The 18,995-nt window shown below is 39.9% G+C and overlaps 1 protein-coding gene across 5 annotated transcripts in view; it reads left to right on the plus strand.

The window, feature by feature from the left end:
• DHX35 (DEAH-box helicase 35) overlaps window positions 1-18,995 on the plus strand; it is a 63,279-nt gene continuing 44,284 nt past the window's right edge. For 4 of the 5 annotated variants that reach the window (XR_004970013.1, XM_036322762.1, XM_036322761.1 and 1 more), the window contains exons 1-5: window positions 1-142; window positions 7,168-7,301; window positions 9,438-9,530; window positions 10,640-10,717; window positions 17,600-17,704. Coding sequence is in view for 3 of the 5 variants with exons in the window: in XM_036322762.1 (XP_036178655.1) it covers window positions 103-142; window positions 7,168-7,301; window positions 9,438-9,530; window positions 10,640-10,717; window positions 17,600-17,704 (450 nt within the window). In the remaining 2 variants the exon portion in view is untranslated. Of the gene's footprint in view, window positions 143-7,167; window positions 7,302-9,437; window positions 9,531-10,639; window positions 10,718-17,579; window positions 17,705-18,995 lie in introns of those variants that run through there. The other variant, XM_036322763.1, reaches the window with a different exon arrangement.

Genomic DNA, 18,995 nt, shown 5'->3' on the forward strand with positions numbered 1-18,995 from the left:
CCGCGGGAACCACGGAGCCTGGACTCACCGCGGGCCACGCCCCCCGGCTCGGGTCGGCGGGCGACGGAGGGGTGGAGCCTTCTTGTCACCTTTCACCCCAGCATGGCTGCGCCCGTGGGACCGGTGAAGTTCTGGCGACCGGGTAAGGCTCTTAGCGGAATGCTGGGCAGAGGCGGCGGCCTGACTTTGGTCTTGGCCCCGCGGCCGGTGTCCTGGGGCCGGCGGCCCTGCTCGCAGGCCTGACCTCGCGGGCCGGCCGGTGCTGGTCGGCTCTGTGGCTCTGGCGCCCACAGGGGTCCGGGGACTCGGGGGTCCGCTCCCAGCCCGGGCGGAAATTCTCTGTGACCTTGTTCGAGTCTCTCAGCCCCTCCGGGCCTCGTTGACCTCACTCCTGATGCCTGTCTTGCCCAACCCGCGAGATGGGGAAACGCTAAAGCGCCCACGCGTGTCCTGTTACTGCCCTGGGGCGACTCTGTGACCGGACAGGCGGTGCCGCTCAGGGTTTAGGAGCTCACGCTATGGAGTCAGACTCCCTGTGTTCGGGTTGTCCGCTCTGCCCGCAGCCGAGCGCCTTTGATCTGAGCCTCAGCTCCTGCCTGTGAAACAGGCAGAATAATAACATCTTGCGGGCTCGAATAAGGAGCACCACGCGTGTCTGGCACAGAGTCAGTGCTCACGACAAGGGAAAGTGCCTTCTTTTGTCTTAGGGTCCTTCTTGTCCACTCCGAGCGTCTGCCAGAGAGTGAACTCTTTCATGGTGGCTGCCACGCGCTTCGCCTCTTGCAGGCTAACACGAATCTCAGCCCCAAGATGCTTTGCTTGTTTTGTTTTAATTTTCCCCATCAGCATTTTACTGAATGTATACACGCGAGACCCTGCTAGATGCATTGCTTCCTCCCCTTCCGTCAGTTTCTAGTGAAAAACAAAAGTTCCATTTTTCCACCGCTTGCACCTCTGCAGGTCTGGATGTGCAAAGTATATTGCAGCAGAAATGAAATGAGTCGGAGAAGGTAACACAAGGAAAGCTTTTTTTTGTTTGTTTTTTTAAATATTTTTATTGATTTTTTTACAGAGAGGAAGGGAGAGAGATAGAGAGTTAGAAACATCGATGAGAGAGAAACATCGATCAGCTGCCTCCTGCACATCTCCCACTGGGGATGTGCCCGCAACCCAGGCACACGCCCTTGACCGGAATCGAACCCGGGACCTTTCGGTCCACAGGCCGAGGCTCTATCCACTGAGCCAAACCGGTTTCGGCAGGAAAGCTTTTGAAGGGTGTTTTAGAGTGGATCCCTGAAATTATGACCAGGCATATAAGTGATGTGGGAGATAAACCCATGCAAGGGATGTGCTCATTCTTTTTAAAAATCTGTAGTTTGTCACTTAACAGTTTTATGATTCAGCATTTCAGGTCATCAGCCAGTTATCCATCCTGAGTCTTACTTGAGGCCAAAACTAAGCTCCCATTAAGTAATGAGATACCCTCTATTTATTCAGGCCTTTAATAATAGGTCAGACTGTTAAGTATAATAAAGGCCTGAATGAACTATTGAAAATCAGACCCGTCTATTGTTTTAGTTAAAGAACATGGGATTACTCTAAGAGTTTTATTCCATTATGTAGTTTATTCATTGAGAATATACTTAATGAACACCAAATCTTGTGGCCAGGAGACATCTGGGAGACCAGGGCTCTGCTTTGCTCTCAAGGTTTATTCTCTCAATTATACTATGAAGTTGGGTACCCTTTAGAAGAGATTTTAAAAGGAGGCACGAAAAGGTGTTGGTAAGGAAAATGGGCGCTTGAGTCAAGCAGCAGAGCCCATCCTTGACTACCATTTACTAACTTGGTGACTTGACTGTAGGGGTCCGGCACGGCTATGGCATACTCAGCCCCAGGACGCCTTATGTGCCATGCCAGCTCAGCCTGGTTCAGTGACCCTGAGTGGGGGGGTGAAAGGATTGAGAAAAGACAGACAAGAGAACGAAAGCTGGGTCTCGGTGGGACGCTGCTCCCTGATGAGAAGACAGCGCCAGCGCCCACAAGCCGTGTCTTTATTTTATAGCAGATGCCACAAGGCAAAGTAGGGGCGTGATCAAGTTGTTTACAGCATTCTCGTGAGTTTCAATCTCACTTAACTACATGCACCCGAACTCTATCACAAGGCACGTGGGGTACGTGTTCGGACCATAGGTTCAAGCTTACAACAACAGCCGTTGGCTATAATTGTGCTGGGAGGGCCCTGCCCTCCAGCTGGGACTTGCACGTGGCAATGAGAGGACCCTGTCTTTTCATTAGTCTGAGGCTTGAACCTGGCCAAAACACTGTAACCGCACCCCACACTTGGCAAATTCACTTAAGTGCTGAAAGTCTCGGTTACCCCATCTGTAAGTTGGGCATAACATCTACCCAAGGATTGTTTTAAAGATTAAATGAGAGTACATGTAAAGCTGTTAGCACTGGACACATATTAACCATTGTAATTATATGCAAGTACTATAGAGGAGAGGGAAAGATTGAATATGGGGATGAGAAGTATTTCATAAAGAGAGATATTTTTGAGGTGGACACTGAAGCACAAATAAGGTTTTGTTCCACAGAGAGGTAGGAGACTGTCTAAATGGAGCTCTGGGTAAAGGGTGCAACATGAACAAAGGCAGAGTGGGATGCATGCCTTAACTATGACCCCCAAACCCCAAAATAATTGGGTAATGTGATAGTGTTAAGTGGTAGGGTGTATAGGGTGGGGCAAAAGTAGCTTTACAGTTGTTCATATGGAAAATAATACAATCCTATATAATAAAGATGTAATATGCAAATAGTCGTTATGTAACGATGACCACATCACAACCGGATCACAGATCAGCAGGAGGGTGGGGCAGTGAGCTACAAGCAGGCAGTGGAGAGCTACAGGAGGGGGCAGGGCAACAAGCTATGAGGGGAGGGGGGGGGCATCGAGCTACTGGCGCACGGATTCATGTGCAGGGCTACTAGTAATAAATAATAACACAAGAATAAACTGTTTTCCATACTTACAACTGTAAACCTACTTTTCCTCCACCCTGTATTTTGGGGTATAGCTGAAGATGAAGCTAGAAAGACAGGGGCCTCACTATGAGAGCTCTCATGGCAAGTTAAAGAATTTGGACTTCATTGCTTTTAAGCAAGGGATGACAAGATGAGGTTTATTTTAAGTATATATTTATTGATATTAGAGAGGAAAGGAGAGGGAGAGAGAGAGAAAAAAACAGCAATGATGAGAGAGAATCATTGATCGGCTGTCTCCTGCACGCCCCACACTGACGATGGAGCCCATAACCTGGATATGTGCCCTGACTGGGAATCGAACGGTGATCTCCTAGTTCATAGCTTAACCACTGAGCCATATCTTCCGGGTGATCAGGTTTATTTTAGAAATATAACTTTGGCAGTGTTGTGTGGAATGGTCAGGGGTGGAAATTAGAGTCAGGGGCACCCTTAAGAGAAGGTACTATTAAAATTGAGGAAGAATATTAAAAGCCTTAATTTTGGCATGGGAGCAGAGAGGAGGGACCTTATTGGAGAGACATTTTAGAGGCAGATGGAGGGCAAGGTGAAGTCAGTAATGACTCATTTCTGGATTAGGTGACCAGGTAAGTGGTTCTCAAATTTTGCTGTGTAGTTGAATCACTTGAGAAGCTTTTAAATATTTTGCTGTTCTGTCATACCTCATGGCAATAAATCAGAAGTCAGGAGGGTTAGGAACCAAGCTTTAGTATTTTTTAAAGATTTCTCAGCTGATTCCAGCATATATCAAAGTGTGGGAATCACTGGTCTAGGAATGGGTAAACTGTTATCATTAACTGAGGTGAGAATGGATTTAGAACATACTGTACTTATTGGGCCCTAACTTTATGCTAGTCACTTTTACTTGGATCATCTGGTATCACTCTCATTTTACAGATGAAGAAACTGAAGTTCAAGGTATGAAAGTAGGATGTGGGAAATACATGGTGAAGGTCAAGAATGTGGTTGAGGCCAGATATGTCTAGATGTTGGAATCACGAATATATCCTCTAGGCTGGGAGTCATAAGCTCAGGTAGCTACAAGCACCTTTCAGACAGTCTAAATAAGTGACACTGTTGAGTGGAATGATAGGATGTCAGATGGGTGGAATGATTGGGTGTCATATGGGCTCAGAATTGCCAGATTTTGTTTTTCGCCGAAACTGGTTTGGCTCAGTGGATAGAGCGTCGGCCTGCCGACTGAAAGGTCCTAGGTTCGATTCCGGTCAAGGGCATGTACCTGGGTTGCGGGCACATCCCCAGTAGGTGATGTGCAGGAGGCGGCTGATCAATGTTTCTCTCTCATTGATGTTTCTAACTCTCTATCTCTCTCCCTTCCTCTCTGTAAAAAATCAATAAAATATATACTAAAAAAAAAAGAATTGCCAGATTTTGTTTTTAAGTCAAATATCCAGATTTGAATGGGAAATTTTTATATGTTTTAAATGAACTATTTCAAACATTTTAATCAAGGCATGTTTTGGGGCCTTGAGTAACTTAGTTTGTGATCTCTACCAGTTTGTGATCTCTGCCTTAAGAGCTTTGTATGAGCTGCTTAAGATTTCTGTAGAAAAGTTTGACTAGTACAAGTGGATCAGAAGGGCCTGCCATTTTTCTTCATTCATTCAACAAATATTTAATGATTGCTAACTATGTGCCTGATAAAAACTTTATAGCAATAACTTTGGAGGTTTTTTTTACCTGACCTGTAGTAAAGAATATATTGTACTATGATCCAGCATGTACGTACACACACACACACACACACACACACACACACACACCCCCCTGAAAAAAGTTGTACATAAACAGTATTGCTTTCTGGGATAAATGCCTTCAGAAAGCAAATGAAGGCATTTGTCCCAGAAAGCAATACTGTTTATGTACAACTTTTTCTTCTATTTCTAGTTCATTATTACAAAATGCTAGTAATGATCCACTACATTAATCTCATAACCCACTAATGGGTCACCACTCAAAATGAAAAACTGTGTGAGAGGGAGTGCTGGATTGGGGGTGGGGGCTATTTTCATCCTTGTTTTACAAGTGGAAAAATGAAGACTTTTGTGGTTTGCAAGAATTACAAACTTGTTACTCACATAAGCATAGAGAATTTTCCCAAGGGAAAAACAACCATAGGCAGCCAGAATGGACCGTGGGATGTACATAAGGGGGAAGCAGTTCTGGTTTGACTGAATGAAGTCTTTTGTAAGGAGGAGACATATTTGATATTGATTGACAACAGCTGTTCTTGTAAAAGATCTCGTAACAGAATATTATACTGAGGTGGACCAGGAGAAGTGAGGTAGTGAAGGAGACACCTCGGGGGGTTAAACCCTGGTGTGGGAAGAAGAGACCTTGCAGGAACAATGCTAAAATGTTCTAGACATTTAGGTTTAAAATGTGTTTTGAAAAGGAGGGAATTCAGAACATAAACAGAGCTGATGAGGATAAGGTATTCTTTGCAATGGTTTTCTTGGGTAAAGGTTTCAAGAAATTATTAAGATATAGTGATGATAATTTATCATGTATAACAAGAGAAGAAAGGAAGCCCTTTTTGAGCACAGGCTTTGTTCCAGTTCCTATCCTATCTTTTATCTTGTTGAAAAAAGGTCAATATTTTGGCAGAAACAATACAGCAATGTTGGGTTGCAGCCTCTTGGGGAGCTTCTTAGGTGAAACTTGACACTGGCTCCCATAGCAGAGGCAGGGAGAGACCAAAGAAAAAGGCAGGCATTGTTCCAGATTGGTAGGTGGCAGGTTAATAAGCAAGGGGATTTACATATGAGTCCTGGTTTGGCTGGATGAAGTCTTTTGTAAGGAGACATGCTTGATATTAATTGATAACAGCTTTGAATTTGGTACTTTCACATACCATCACAGGTTCTGAGTTCAGAATACCTGCGAGATAATAGTTTTGGGTAATTATCCCCCAAAAAAAGGCTGTGCAGCAAGTGTTTGAACTTCTAGGGAGGGTTTTTATTGATTCACAGAGGTACCATGTCCTAACTTTTAGAAATATCTTCCTTATGTTGAGTTGAATTCTGAACCCTGTGTCATTTACTTATTACTCTTACTTCTGTCTTTGGGCTACACAAACGAATTGGCATGAAAAGTTATAGAAGAAAAAAAAAAGTTAGGGAAGCTATCATGAAAGTGCTCCTCCTAAGGCATTTTTCTTTTCAGGCTAAAAATCCATGAACAGTTTTTCATTAAAGTATATAGCTTCCCTGTTCTTCGACCTCCTGAGAACCAGATTGCCATTGTTCTTACTAAGAAGCTGTTGTGGAATATGCGGTTTCTTAAAACAGCACTTCCCATCCAACCTTTTCAATTCTGTGATTCAAATGGAATCTACCATTTATTACATCACACTTCACTGATCTTGGTTGTTTGGGTTGTCCTGGGCATTGGACCTAAGCTGAGAGAAAAAGAGCCTCCCCTACCAGTCATGCACTAAGTTCTATTGGGAAGAATAGAAGAAGCAAGTACGCTGCATGTGGGGAGTGCCTGCCTCCCCAGTGTTCATTCAGTATCTCTTGCACTTCCATTCCTGTTGGGTGAGTGAATGAATGATTAGTGAAGAAACTGTGAGCCTGCGCTCTGGCACTGTTAGCAGCCTTGATTTTAGCTCCTGTAGAGAAGCCACCCTAAGAGACTGAGAGGACTTGTTGAGAGCTGCAGAGATGAGAGGAGGAGGAAGCCCAGATAGTGTTTGAGTCCCTGATTACTGTTGTCCCTGAACCTTGCTGCCATCTTACAGTTAAAAGGACTCATCCTTTGCCTCAGCTAATTCCCATTGGGTTTCTGTCACTTTTATTAAGTGCTGGGTAATAATACTGACATGGAGGCCAGAATTAAAAAGATTGTCTCCTGCAATATACAGTTGCGTGTGGCCATTTTGGAGCCCACTGGGATTGTATCTCCTTTGTTCTTAGAATGAAGCTTTGTATTTTCATAGGTACTTTTTGAGATGCTTTCCTGAAATTAAAGTTTAATATCACTTAGTAGTGTGAGATCAAATGCATTGCTTCTGTTGCATAGCTTAGCCTTTGAATTTATAACTTTTGCATATTTTTCTGTTCACTGTATCAGAGAATCTGAAATTTTTTTCTGTTATAGGTACAGAGGGACCAGGTGTCAGCATCTCTGAAGAGAGACAAAGTTTAGCTGAAAACTCTGCAACAACCGTTGTTTACAATCCTTATGCTGCCCTTTCCATAGAGCAGCAGAGGCAGAAGCTGCCAGTGTTCAAGGTACATTGAATAAGCATGCTCAGTCTGTAGACCTGAAGTGTCTGCAAGAACTTTATGCTTGGCACTGAAGCGCATAGTGTCTTCTTACTCTTAATGATTCTTTAGAGCACAAAGAACTCAGAGACACCCTTATCTGAAGCCATTATCTTTTCAAAATATGTGTGTTAGTTAACCTTATAAATTTGGAAAGTCCTTACGATTTTTGTTCACTTAGATCTTCCATATTGAAAACTGAATGAAATGGAATGATGTTCTTTTTTTCTCCTCTTTGCTTTCAATTATGGGCAAATTCAAACATACAGAAAAATAGAGGAAATAGCACAGTGAACTTCTATGCATCCAGCTTCAACAGATTACCAACATATGGTCAATTTTGGCTTTCTTTTTTTTTTTTTTTTTTTTTTTTTTTTTTTTTTTTTTTACATTTTTTATTGATTTCAGAGAGGAAGGGAGAGGGAGATAGAAACATCCATGATGAGAGAGAATTTTTGAGCCCGCAACCCGGGCATGTGCCCTTGACTGGAATTGAACCTGGGATCCTGTCCGCAGGCCGATGCTCTATCCATTGAGCCTAACCAGCTAGGGCATTGGCTTTCTTTTTAAAGGCTATTTCTTTAAACAAGATTAACTGGAATATGAGGTGGTTTCTGTTGAAGAGGTTAATTCCCACTGAGACAGTGACAGGATTTTGGTGTGTTTATTGCGCACCATGTGCACTTTCAGACAGTTGATTTCATTAGTATCTTGTCATCTCACAAGAGACCAAAGTGTAAACAAGAATTCAGAATATGTTTGTTTAAAGTGAGCCATAGTTCTTCAGTACAGATGGGCCCAGTCCATGGACACACTTTCTCCCTGTTGCCAAGTCCATATGGGAAGCCATATTGTAGTTGGGAAGGAGCTCAGGGCCAAAGGCCATTCGAAGGATATTTTTTCTGAATATCCCCTGATGTAGGGTGATGAACTACACCTGCCTCATTCAGTGTCTCTGCAGTGACCCAAGTTGTGTGGTCACCAGCACCCCTGACTCTCTCTCCTTCACCTGGACAGTGCTGGGTGAAAGCTGCCAAGTTCTTACACGTAGGGATTTCCATCGTCTAGACTGCTAATCATTCCTCTTTTATTTATTTACTTATATAAGTATTTTTAAAATGTTTTTATTGATTTCAGAGATAGAAAGGGAGTTGGAGAGAGGGCTAGAAACATCAATGATGACAGAGAATCATTGATTGGCTGCCTCCTGCATGCCCCCTACTGGGGATGGAGGCTGAAACCTGGGCATGTGCCCTGACCGGGAATCCAACTGTGAGCTCCTGGTCCATGGGTTGATGCTCAACTACTGAGTCACACCTGCCAGGCTAATTCCTCTTTTATTAATATGTTCTTTTCCCAAATGGATATAAAATGGCAGCCTTCTTAATTTAGCCAAGGGGCTATTTCATTAGAGTTTTACATGGCCCAAAATATTTTTTTTCTTTGTAATTCCTTTTATTATGAATGGGTTCACATATTTTTCATAACTTTACCAACCATTTGAACTCGCTTTTCTGTGAACTATTATGTTCTTTGCCCATTTTCTATTGTCTTTATCCTGTTTTCTCGTATGAATTATTGCTGCATCAAAGAAATAAGCCTTTTGGCTCTGGCTGGGTGACCCAAAAAATTTAAGCACATACTGACAGTCGGGATTTCTTTCTCAGGTGGTTAACCTCATCCAGTATGTGTGAATGTAAAACAGTTTGACCCTCAGGAGATGAGCTTGTAGATTCACTGTTGCTTCCTCACCATTGAGGGACACAGTTTGAGCTATGAGGAAGTGTCTGGACTGCGGAGTTCAACCCCACACATCATCTGTGTGCTGTGTGATCTTTCCTATCTGAGCTTCTGTTTTCTTATCTATAATATGGGACTAATGTGTATGCATTATGTATATTTGGATAACTTTATACTCAATTGGAATTGTATTAGCTTATACTGACACCAATAGTACCTAAGAGTTGGAAATAGATTTTGATAGTTCTTTTAAAAATTTACTTTCTTGCAATGAACAGCTCATTTCATAATGTTTAAATGTCTTTGTTTAGATCTTTTGAGAAAATGTATGGCTCTTTACAATGTATGCTTCTATTTTTTCAGCTTAGAAATCATATATTATACTTGATAGAAAACTATCAAACAGTGGTGATTGTTGGAGAAACAGGATGTGGGAAAAGCACGCAGATCCCACAAGTGAGTATGTATTTAAATGTGTCTGCACTTCGATTTGATTGGAAGGGTTTTGTAACAAGAGCTCTACTTAATCGTTTGCATTTTTACTATTTTCTCTCAGAGAAGAAATATTCAGCCTAACTGGACATATTTTTATTAAACTTTTATTAAACTCACCATTTCTCTGATTAGTACTGAAGTAACAGTCTTCGATTTATTATAATTCCATAACAATAATTAAATAGCCATATTCTGAAAGTAACAATGGGGACTGAATTACAGAGGTGTAATGCATAGTTTTTAATCCTCAAATAATTGTAGTTGAGAGGAGGGGTAAAATGAATGTTGCTATAGTTGTAAATAAAAATTGATTATTATAGAATTACAGAGGAACACATGTGAAGAGGTAGTCATGTTAAATTACTGAGAGATTATCAGAGAATAATGATAATTAGTAATAATAAAAGCTAGTGAGAAGTATTATAATAAATGTTACATAAAATAATCACTTTAAACAATATTTAATATTCATTTTGGATTTTTAAAATGCATATAATCAAACACATAACAAATAAATATATGTAGCAAATAAGTATATAAATAAATCAGATAAATGCATATAGTCAAATTTTATGTATACTAATATAATTTAATGGCGTATATGCATGTATATAAAATCAAATTATTTTTATTTAATCTAAAACATTTGTATGGTTGATATTTACATTGAGCTATCCCTGTGTGTACTTTAAAAATCTTTGTTCTGCAGATTTAGCTCTGTTCCTTTTTCCCCCCTTCCCCTTTTATCACTGTTCTGAGTGACTCATGGAAAGGTTTTATTCCTTGAAGCAGCCGTAGTACATGAAAATTTTTAAGACTGGGGAGTCAGAATGTTGAATTCTGCCTTGATTCTTCTGATTATCATCTCTGATGTGAACGTAAACAATTTGCCTAACATTTCCAAGCCTCAGAACCATCATTTGCAAAATAATTTCCAAAATATCTGTTGGAACAAGAACCATCTGTCATTTCTTTTCTCAGTGATTTTAACACAATACAGCATGACCTCGGGGAGACGGTTTCTGGAGAAGTGGTGTCACATGTATACTTAGATGTGATTTTATTTGTAGTACCTTGCAGAAGCTGGCTGGACTGCTGAAGGAAGAGTTGTAGGAGTGACCCAGCCTCGAAGAGTGGCTGCTGTTACGGTGAGTTTCTGTTTTTTCTTTTTGTATTGCAAAGACTCCATCTGTGTCTTCTATTTCAGTGACTTATTTTTTGTTGTTTCCTAAAAGTTCCAAATGAAAATGACATTACTCCTTAAGAATTTAATTCTTAAGTTTAAAAAGAACTATGACCTGATTATTTTTATAAGATTGGCACCTGTACATTATGAATTTTTAATTTTATATTTTTTACTGATTTTGCGAGAGAGTGAGAGAGAGAAAAACATTTATGTGAGAGAGAAGTATCCATTTGCTTCCTCCTCATGTTCCCCAACCAACTGAGCCACACCGGCCAGGGCACATTATGAATTTTTTAAAGTAGTAACAAAGTACAGAGTAAGTTAAACAACAAAAACAAAAAACAAAAAAATAAAGAGGAAAAAACCCAAATCTCACCATCCAGCAAAAAGATTGTAAACATTTGTGAACATTATTCCAAGCTTCTCTTTTATGTTCACTAAAGTTGAATGTTTGGCTGGATGGCTAGAAGTAATTTTATAAAAATGGGATCATAGCCATATATTTGCTTTTGTTGAATTTAACAGAAGAGGAAACCGAAGTGAAAAGGAGTAGTTATATATTGAACTTTGGATCAATATTTGTTCACCACAAGATTATTAAATCTTGAAAACAAATAAAAAAGATTAGAAAAAAGCTTTAGGATGCTACTTATTTTGAAACTATGGGATAGGTAGTTTCCTGTTCAAAGAGTAAATTAGCACATTTATTCTTTCCATCTTTTCCTCCTCCATTTGTTATAGATGCAGTTCTATAATTCTTATTTCAAGATTTATAAATATAGATTCTTTTCTGTAATCATAACTATCACAGGGGTTTAATTCTAGTTAGTTTTAATGTTCATCACTAAGTACTTTCTTGTTTTGCCAATCTTGAATTGTTCATTTTGCTTCATTTTTTGATTGGCTAAATTTTATATGCCCAGGATTGTTTGATTGTGTTTTTTGTTGATATAAAATTCTTGATTCCGCTGTCTTTCCCTGGAAACTGCAGACATTGCTGTCTTGCCTTTGGCATGGAGGATCACTATGCAGAAGTCTAAGGTCCATCGGGGGGTTTCCCCCCCTACTTCCTGGCTTACTTTTTCTGCTTGAATGCCTTAAAGATTGTTTTTGCACCAGGATGTCTTGATGCTGATTGCTGTCTCATTTTTTCTTAAATATGGAAGAACTTTTAACCTTCAGGTTTACATCTCTTTATATCAAGCTGATTTTCTTTTATTATATCTTGGAAAATTTTTCTGTTCCATTTATTTTATTCTCTTTCTAAGAGTATCAATTAAGTATATATTAGATCTCCTTTGTCTATTTTTAGTATTTATCACCATCTCTGGAATCACGTACTCTTCCACTTTGTTTTGTGAAATTTCTTTATTTTTTTTATTTTCCCTTTATTGATTAAGATATTACAAATGTGTCCTTATCCCCCCAATGTGAAATTTCTTTAAGCCCACAATTTTCATGATTGTTTGTAGTCAAATTTATTCTGTTTTGATTCCTTTATATTTCTACGTAGGTCTCATAATTATTTGTTTGATTATTTTTTTCTTAATAGATAGAGAAGTGAATATTTAGAATGGGAGGAGATATTATAATACATTATAATTTTAAAAAGCAGATAATACCACAAAATTTTTTAAAAATCAAGAAAAATAACAGTGTTTTTATTAATTAACTGACTGACACATTTCTGTAAATTTTTTTTCATGCAATATTTCCCCCCTTTATTGATTAAGGTATTACAAATGTGTGCTTATCCCCCCATTCCCTCCCGCCCCCCCAATCCTGCCCTCACCCTCACCCCCTGTTGTTTGTGTCCATTGGTTATGCTTATATGCATGCATACAAGTTATTTGGTTGACCTCTCCCCCTTACCCCCACCCTCCCCTACCTTCCCTCTGAGGTTTGAGCATCTGATTGATGCGTCTCTGTCTCTGGATCTGTTTTTGTTCATTGGTTTATGTTGTTCATTATAATCCACAAATGAGTGAGATCATGTGATATTTATCTTTCTCTTACTGACTGACTTCACTTAGCATAATGCTCTCCAGCTCCATCCATGCTGTTGCAAATGGTAGGATTTCCTTCCTTTTTACAGCAGCATAGTATTCCATTGTGTAGATGTACCAAAGGGTTTTAATCTACTCATCTGCTGATGGGCACTTAGGCTGGTTCCATGCAATTTTTGACTGCTTTTTCATTGATTACCTCTTTGTATGACAACTAGAGGCCTGGTGCACAAAATTAGTGCACTTGGGGGGAGGTCTCTCAGCCCGGCCTGTGCCCTCTCGCAGTCTGGGAGCTCTTGGGGGATGTCCGACTGCCTTGGAGGCAGGAGAGGCTCCCACCACCTGCCAGCCACGAGTCCGGCTTCTGGCTGAGCGGAGCTCTCCCTGTGGAAGTGCACTGACCACCAGGGGGTAGCTCCTGCCTTGAGTGTCTGCCCCCTGGTGGTCAGTGCGTTTAATAGTGACCAGTTGTTCCACTGTTTGGTTGATTTGCATATTAGCCTTTTGTTATATAGGATGATTTTCTGTTATTTTCCTACAGAGAAAGTAGAGCAGTATTTTAGTGCTACTCCAGCATGGTTGATTCAGATTTGCTTTTTATTATTGACACTGTGCTCCTTTAATTTTGTAACTGGCTATTTTTATAGCATTGTATAAATTTTAGGGATTGTTCTCAAATTTGGGGAAAGCCTTCCCAGTTTCTTTCGTGTCTTGACTGGCTTCTGGTCTGTATGTTTGAGACCTTGTTTCTCTTTGACTCTTTTTTGACTTTGCATCTGTTCCTTACACTGTTTTTAGCTTAAGCTTGTGATTTCTTTGAAACTGGATTTCTTTGGCTGAAATTTCCTTCTGTTCTTTTGGGTAATACTTTTAAAGTTTCTTTTTAAACTGCTTTTTTGCTTGTGTTCCTTTCTTTCCTTTTTCTTCATTAGCTTTAAGGAAATGGGCTTGTGTTAGTATTTTAAATTAGGCAGAGTCTTTTTTAAAATGTTTTTATTGATGGAAGAGAGAGGGAGAGAAACATTGATTGGCTGCCTTTTGCACGCCCCATACCAGGGTTGAGCCCACAACACCGGGATGTGCCCTGACTAGGAATTGAACCAGCAACCTCCCAGTCCCTGGGACGATGCTCAACCGACTAAGCCACACCGGCTAGCTTGTGCTAGTACTTTTAATGACTGCAGAATTGTGAGGTTGTACTGGATAATGAATAGCCTCTCACCAAATCTCTTATCTTCCTTTGCTTGGGGATCGGATGGGGATCTTGCGGTACACTCCTTACTTAATGGTTTAAAAGGTCTGTAATGGCTCAGGTAAAATTCTCTGGGCTCTCCGATTTGGGATTTGCTTCCTGCTCCTGATTGCCTGCCTTTCCTCCTCAATTCCTCTCCCTTGTGATTCTTTGCCTTCAGTGTGGGTCTCCCACTGAGACATTTTGTATGTCTTCAGGGCCTGGATACACTGCTGCTTATGTCTTCCTAATACAGGATTGTCAGCCTGCCTTTAGGGTGGCAACACATTAAGGGAGCCAGCAGCCTGCTCTGGTTGTGAGGAGGCTGGGGCTTCTCAGTCCAGACCTCACAGTATTTGGCAGTGTCCTTCCTAAGTAATTGTTTGGGCTCCTGGTGTTTCCTTCTTTCATTGAAGATGGAGTTTTGGGTTGGTAGTATGTTTTATTCTTTTGTGGTTATAAATTAGCTCTGAGAAAGGGCCATCTTTACCTGGACAAGAAATTCTGTTTCCTTGAGTTATGTTTGCTGTGTACCGAGTTTTAATTACTGTGTAATACTTTTCCCCAAAGTTCATTTTCTAATTGTCTTCAGGTTAGAAATTACTGGTAAACATTTCCCAAGTCTTATGTGTGTGTAAAAAAAGAGATAACAGTTTGGAAACCACTTAGCCTTTTACATTACAAGAGATGACTCAGTTACTTAAATTTTTCCTATTTATGGTTTGGGATCCCAGCTCTTAATCAGTTTGGATTTTAGTTCCAAATTTGTAGCCATGGATAATTTCCATGAAACCACATGCTTTCTCTGTAAAGAACCAAAAGTGTATAAAGTAACCGTGTAATATTAATAGAGTTGTCAGGTTTGAAATGCTACATCTCAAAAAGTACTTTGTGTGCAGACTGAAATCTGAAAACAATCTCAGAGCCTAGAACAGATTGCATAAGCAGTTGCTAGATCTCTGTGAGAGGCAGTTACTATTGAGAATGTTTATTGCGCTCAGATGGTCTGGGTCTGGCTTCAAGGCTGGGCCCTGCCTTGAGCTGTGATTCTGGACAAGCTCTAAGCCTATCTTATTTCACTTTCTCTTCTTAGGGTATCTAACCCACCTCATGGGCTATGTGCATCTTTAATGAGACACAGTTTGTGAAAGTTTGGGACACAGTATGGCAGGTCGTAGGTGCTCAGTGATTTTTTTTTTTTATATCCCTTTCCCTCTATTTATTTGTTTTTGTCAAAAAATATTTATCCTGTCCAATAGATGAACTTATTGGGAGTAGAACTTAATAGAGGCAAAAATCTATTAAAAAACCAGTAGATTATGACCTTTCAAATATTAAATGGTGTGGATAAATAAAATTTTTTAAAAAGTGTTTGAGGCCCAGGCTGGGTAGGTCAATGGGTTAGAGCATTGTCCTGCTACACCAAGGTTTTGGGTTTGATCTTCCGGTCAGGGCACATACCGGAATCAACCAATGAATACATAAATAAGTGGAACAACAAATCAGTGCTTCTCTCTCTCTCTTCTCCTTCCTCCCTCCCTCCCTCCCTCCCTCCCTCCCTCCCTCCCTCCCTCTCTCTAAAATTAATAACAAAAAAGAGTTTGATAACAAAATACATATTTTTTAATAGAAAATATATAAACAGTGAAATAATATGACGAAATAGTTTTGGCTTCTTCCTTGTAGATTATATTTTTTTGGAGAGGGTTGGTTCATTTATGCTTATTCTTATACGCCTGTTTTCCCCATCAACTCCTAGTATGTCTATGCACACATTCTCCATTTGTGCCATTTTCTGAGATTTATTGTATAATGATCCATAGGGTTGAAATTGAAACAATAACAAAACCATCCTGGTGAAATACTGGTTATCGGGAAATACAACCTGCGGAGGTAGAGCCATCTAGGATGAATTTCTAGTTTCATAAGATATTTTGAAAGACGGTGAGGTGTAGACCAGCTGCTGGATGATTGGTTCTGTTTTGGCCTTCCAGATCTGTAATTTCAAGTCGTTAGGCAGAGCCACTCCTGATCCTCATCTGCTCTCCAATTTCTTAAACACTGATGGCCAGATAACTCCTGGTGTGCGTGGCTTGGGGAGCTACGTGCTGGGACACTGGGCTCCTGAGCTTGAGGGTGCTGTGGCCCAATGGCTGTAGCAGTAAACTCTGCTTCCGGACACCTGTGCCCGCCCACATTCCAAGCCCAGGACTCAGGGACTACATGGGCAAGTGGCGTCACATTGGGTAGATGTTTCAGGTCCCCAGGGAATCTCTGTAATATTGCTTCCCTTTGTTTTTTTTTCAATTAGGTAATTTATATAACAAATGTTACACGCTTTATTTTCTTTTAAACTAAATTTTAAACATTGCTCTTTCACTTTTATATGTATTCATTATTTCAGATATTTTCTATTTTAGTATATGTGCTGCCGAAGCGAGCACCAGATATTTTCTATTAATAAGAATAACTTGACTGTCCTTGGAGAGGTAGGAGATCTTGCTGTCGGATTCTTTTTTTCAGTTTCTTACACTCACCTTTTGTCATATATTGGTGGGTAAAAAATCAACCAATAATTTATGGCCTTCATAATATATTATGTACTTTGTTTTCTAGCTTTACTTTATTATGTTAACTTGGATTCTTGGTTAATCTTCTCATTGGCTTATCTGCCCTTTTTTACTTTTTAATCTGCATTCTTGTCTTTATTTCCCCTTTCAATGGTTTTGGTAGCTGGGACACTGTTACACATTGTTATAGATTACCTTGCTCTGGAAACATTACTCTTTTGTTCCAAAGGGAAAATGAATTTGGCCCAGTATTGAATTTGATCATTCCTGTTCCCCTGCCTTCATGGTCCAGTGGAAAGTGCTTTATTTCAAGGCATGAAGACATGAAAATTTTTGCCCGGTTGGTATATGAAAGAATAGAGAAGGCTTTAGGAACAGAGTGAATCTTGTCATTTCTTCTGCTTCCCTTTTTGATTTGGCCACCAGAAATCTAGAGCTGAATTTGTAGCTCTACTTAAATAACTGGCATATCTATGTTTTTAAATTTTGCTCATTGTCCTTGATCTTTTGAATTCAATCTGTCATTTCTTTGATCCTGATCTGTGACATCTTTTTTAAAAAATATATATTTTTATTGATTTCAGAGAGGAAGGAACAGGGAGAGAGATAGAAACATCCACGATGAGAGAGAATCGTGGATCAGCTGCCTCCTGCAAGACCCCCACTGGGGATGGAGCCCACAACCTGGGCATGTGCCCTTGACTGGAATCGAACCTGGGACCTTTCAGTTCGCAGGCCGACGCTCTATCCAGAGAGCCAAACCGGCTAGGGCATGATCTGTGACATCTTTATGGGATTCTGTTTTTATTGCGTATGTTCTTATAATTTGCCTCAAGCTGATTATAGAGTGAGGTGAGATATATAAAGTTAATAAATCACAAAGGTTATCACACTTGTTCTCTAATAACCTGCCCTTTTACATTTTCCACTGTGTTCACATACTATTTAAAAATAAGTGACCTTTATATTTTCCTTAGTATGTGCTCTGTGCAGTAATTTCTATGTCTCTATTTTCAGCATGATCTTTCTTCCCAAAGGTTGCAGGGAGAGTAGCTGACGAGAGGGGTGCAGTGCTGGGCCATGAGGTGGGCTACTGCATCCGCTTTGATGACTGCACTGACCCGCTGGCTACAAGAATTAAGGTGAGGTGCTCAAGCTGCTTTTCCTAGTGTGAATAAGGAAGATGATTATTTGGGGGGGAATTAGAAACATGTTACATTACTGCTGATGGGACGCCGATACCATGCTCTCAGGGAATTTAGTCTGCTGGGAGATACAGAGCCTTGACTCTTAGCCTTAAAAGGACCTTGAAAGGAAGGTGAAGCCCTTGGTTCTACAGAAGAAGAGGTTGAGGACCTGGGAGTTTGAATAACTTGCCTAATGTCATGTGCCTGTCAGTGATAGAACCAGGACTCAAAGCTGTCCTTTCTCATGTGTTTTTACTATTTTCCAACGATCCACATAGCTGTCTAAATACAGAAACTTGCCTATAGAAAGGCCTAAAGACAGGGACAAGGTAGTATAAATTGATAAAGTGTAGACTTTAGTTTTACTAGTTAGGCCTTTCTAATTTTTACATGAAAATGGATTTTACGTGTATTTTTTTAACCTACATGCTAATATTAAAACAATTAGTATCAGTAGTAATTAACATACAATCAACTCAACAGAGTATCTACTGAATACCACTATGCTGGAATCAAAGTTTAATCACATAGTACTCTAAAACCATGAATGAGAATGCTCGGATGAAATGAAAATAGGTTATTAGAATCTCAGTTAACCTCTCAATTTGCAACAGAGGCAAATTGGAAATAATGAGAATAGTTAAATGAACAATGTAGTAATTTATAAAAAATAGAGACCTTGTTTTCCAAATTTCTGTATTTTGTTACCTTTACATTCATTTTACTAGGTAAAGGGAATATTGTTCGGTACCATTAAATATATTTAAACTAGCTAATTTTTAGATAAATTTCAGTGACTTATGTAACCGAATGGTCATAATTTCAAGGCACTCATTTCTTAACTGGTGGCCTGTCATTGGTGGCAGGTTCTCAGTTTCACTTCAGTGTGTTTATGTGGCAGCTGTACCAGCTCTAAGAAAAAAATTATGGGAATATATCCTGCTCTTACAAACAAAAAGCAAAAACACTAAGATATAGCATGTGAGGGAGATAGTTAGCCTTGTTAAAATCCTGAACTGTTTGGTTGAGAGTCACAATATCTAATTCTTGCTGCATATTTCTAAAGCATTTTGTAAACATTCATTAATCCTAAATGATAATATCTGACATTCCTGAACACTGTGTCCTGGGCCCTGTGCTAAACACTTTATGTGTGCTATCTCAATTCTCACCGTAACCCTCTGAGGTAGATACTTTTATTATTTCCATTTTACAAAGGAGGAATCAGGCTCAGAGAGGGGGTAAC

Source organism: Myotis myotis, unplaced genomic scaffold, assembly GCF_014108235.1.
Source record: "Myotis myotis isolate mMyoMyo1 unplaced genomic scaffold, mMyoMyo1.p scaffold_m19_p_9, whole genome shotgun sequence".
Taxonomy (NCBI): Eukaryota; Metazoa; Chordata; class Mammalia; order Chiroptera; family Vespertilionidae; genus Myotis; species Myotis myotis.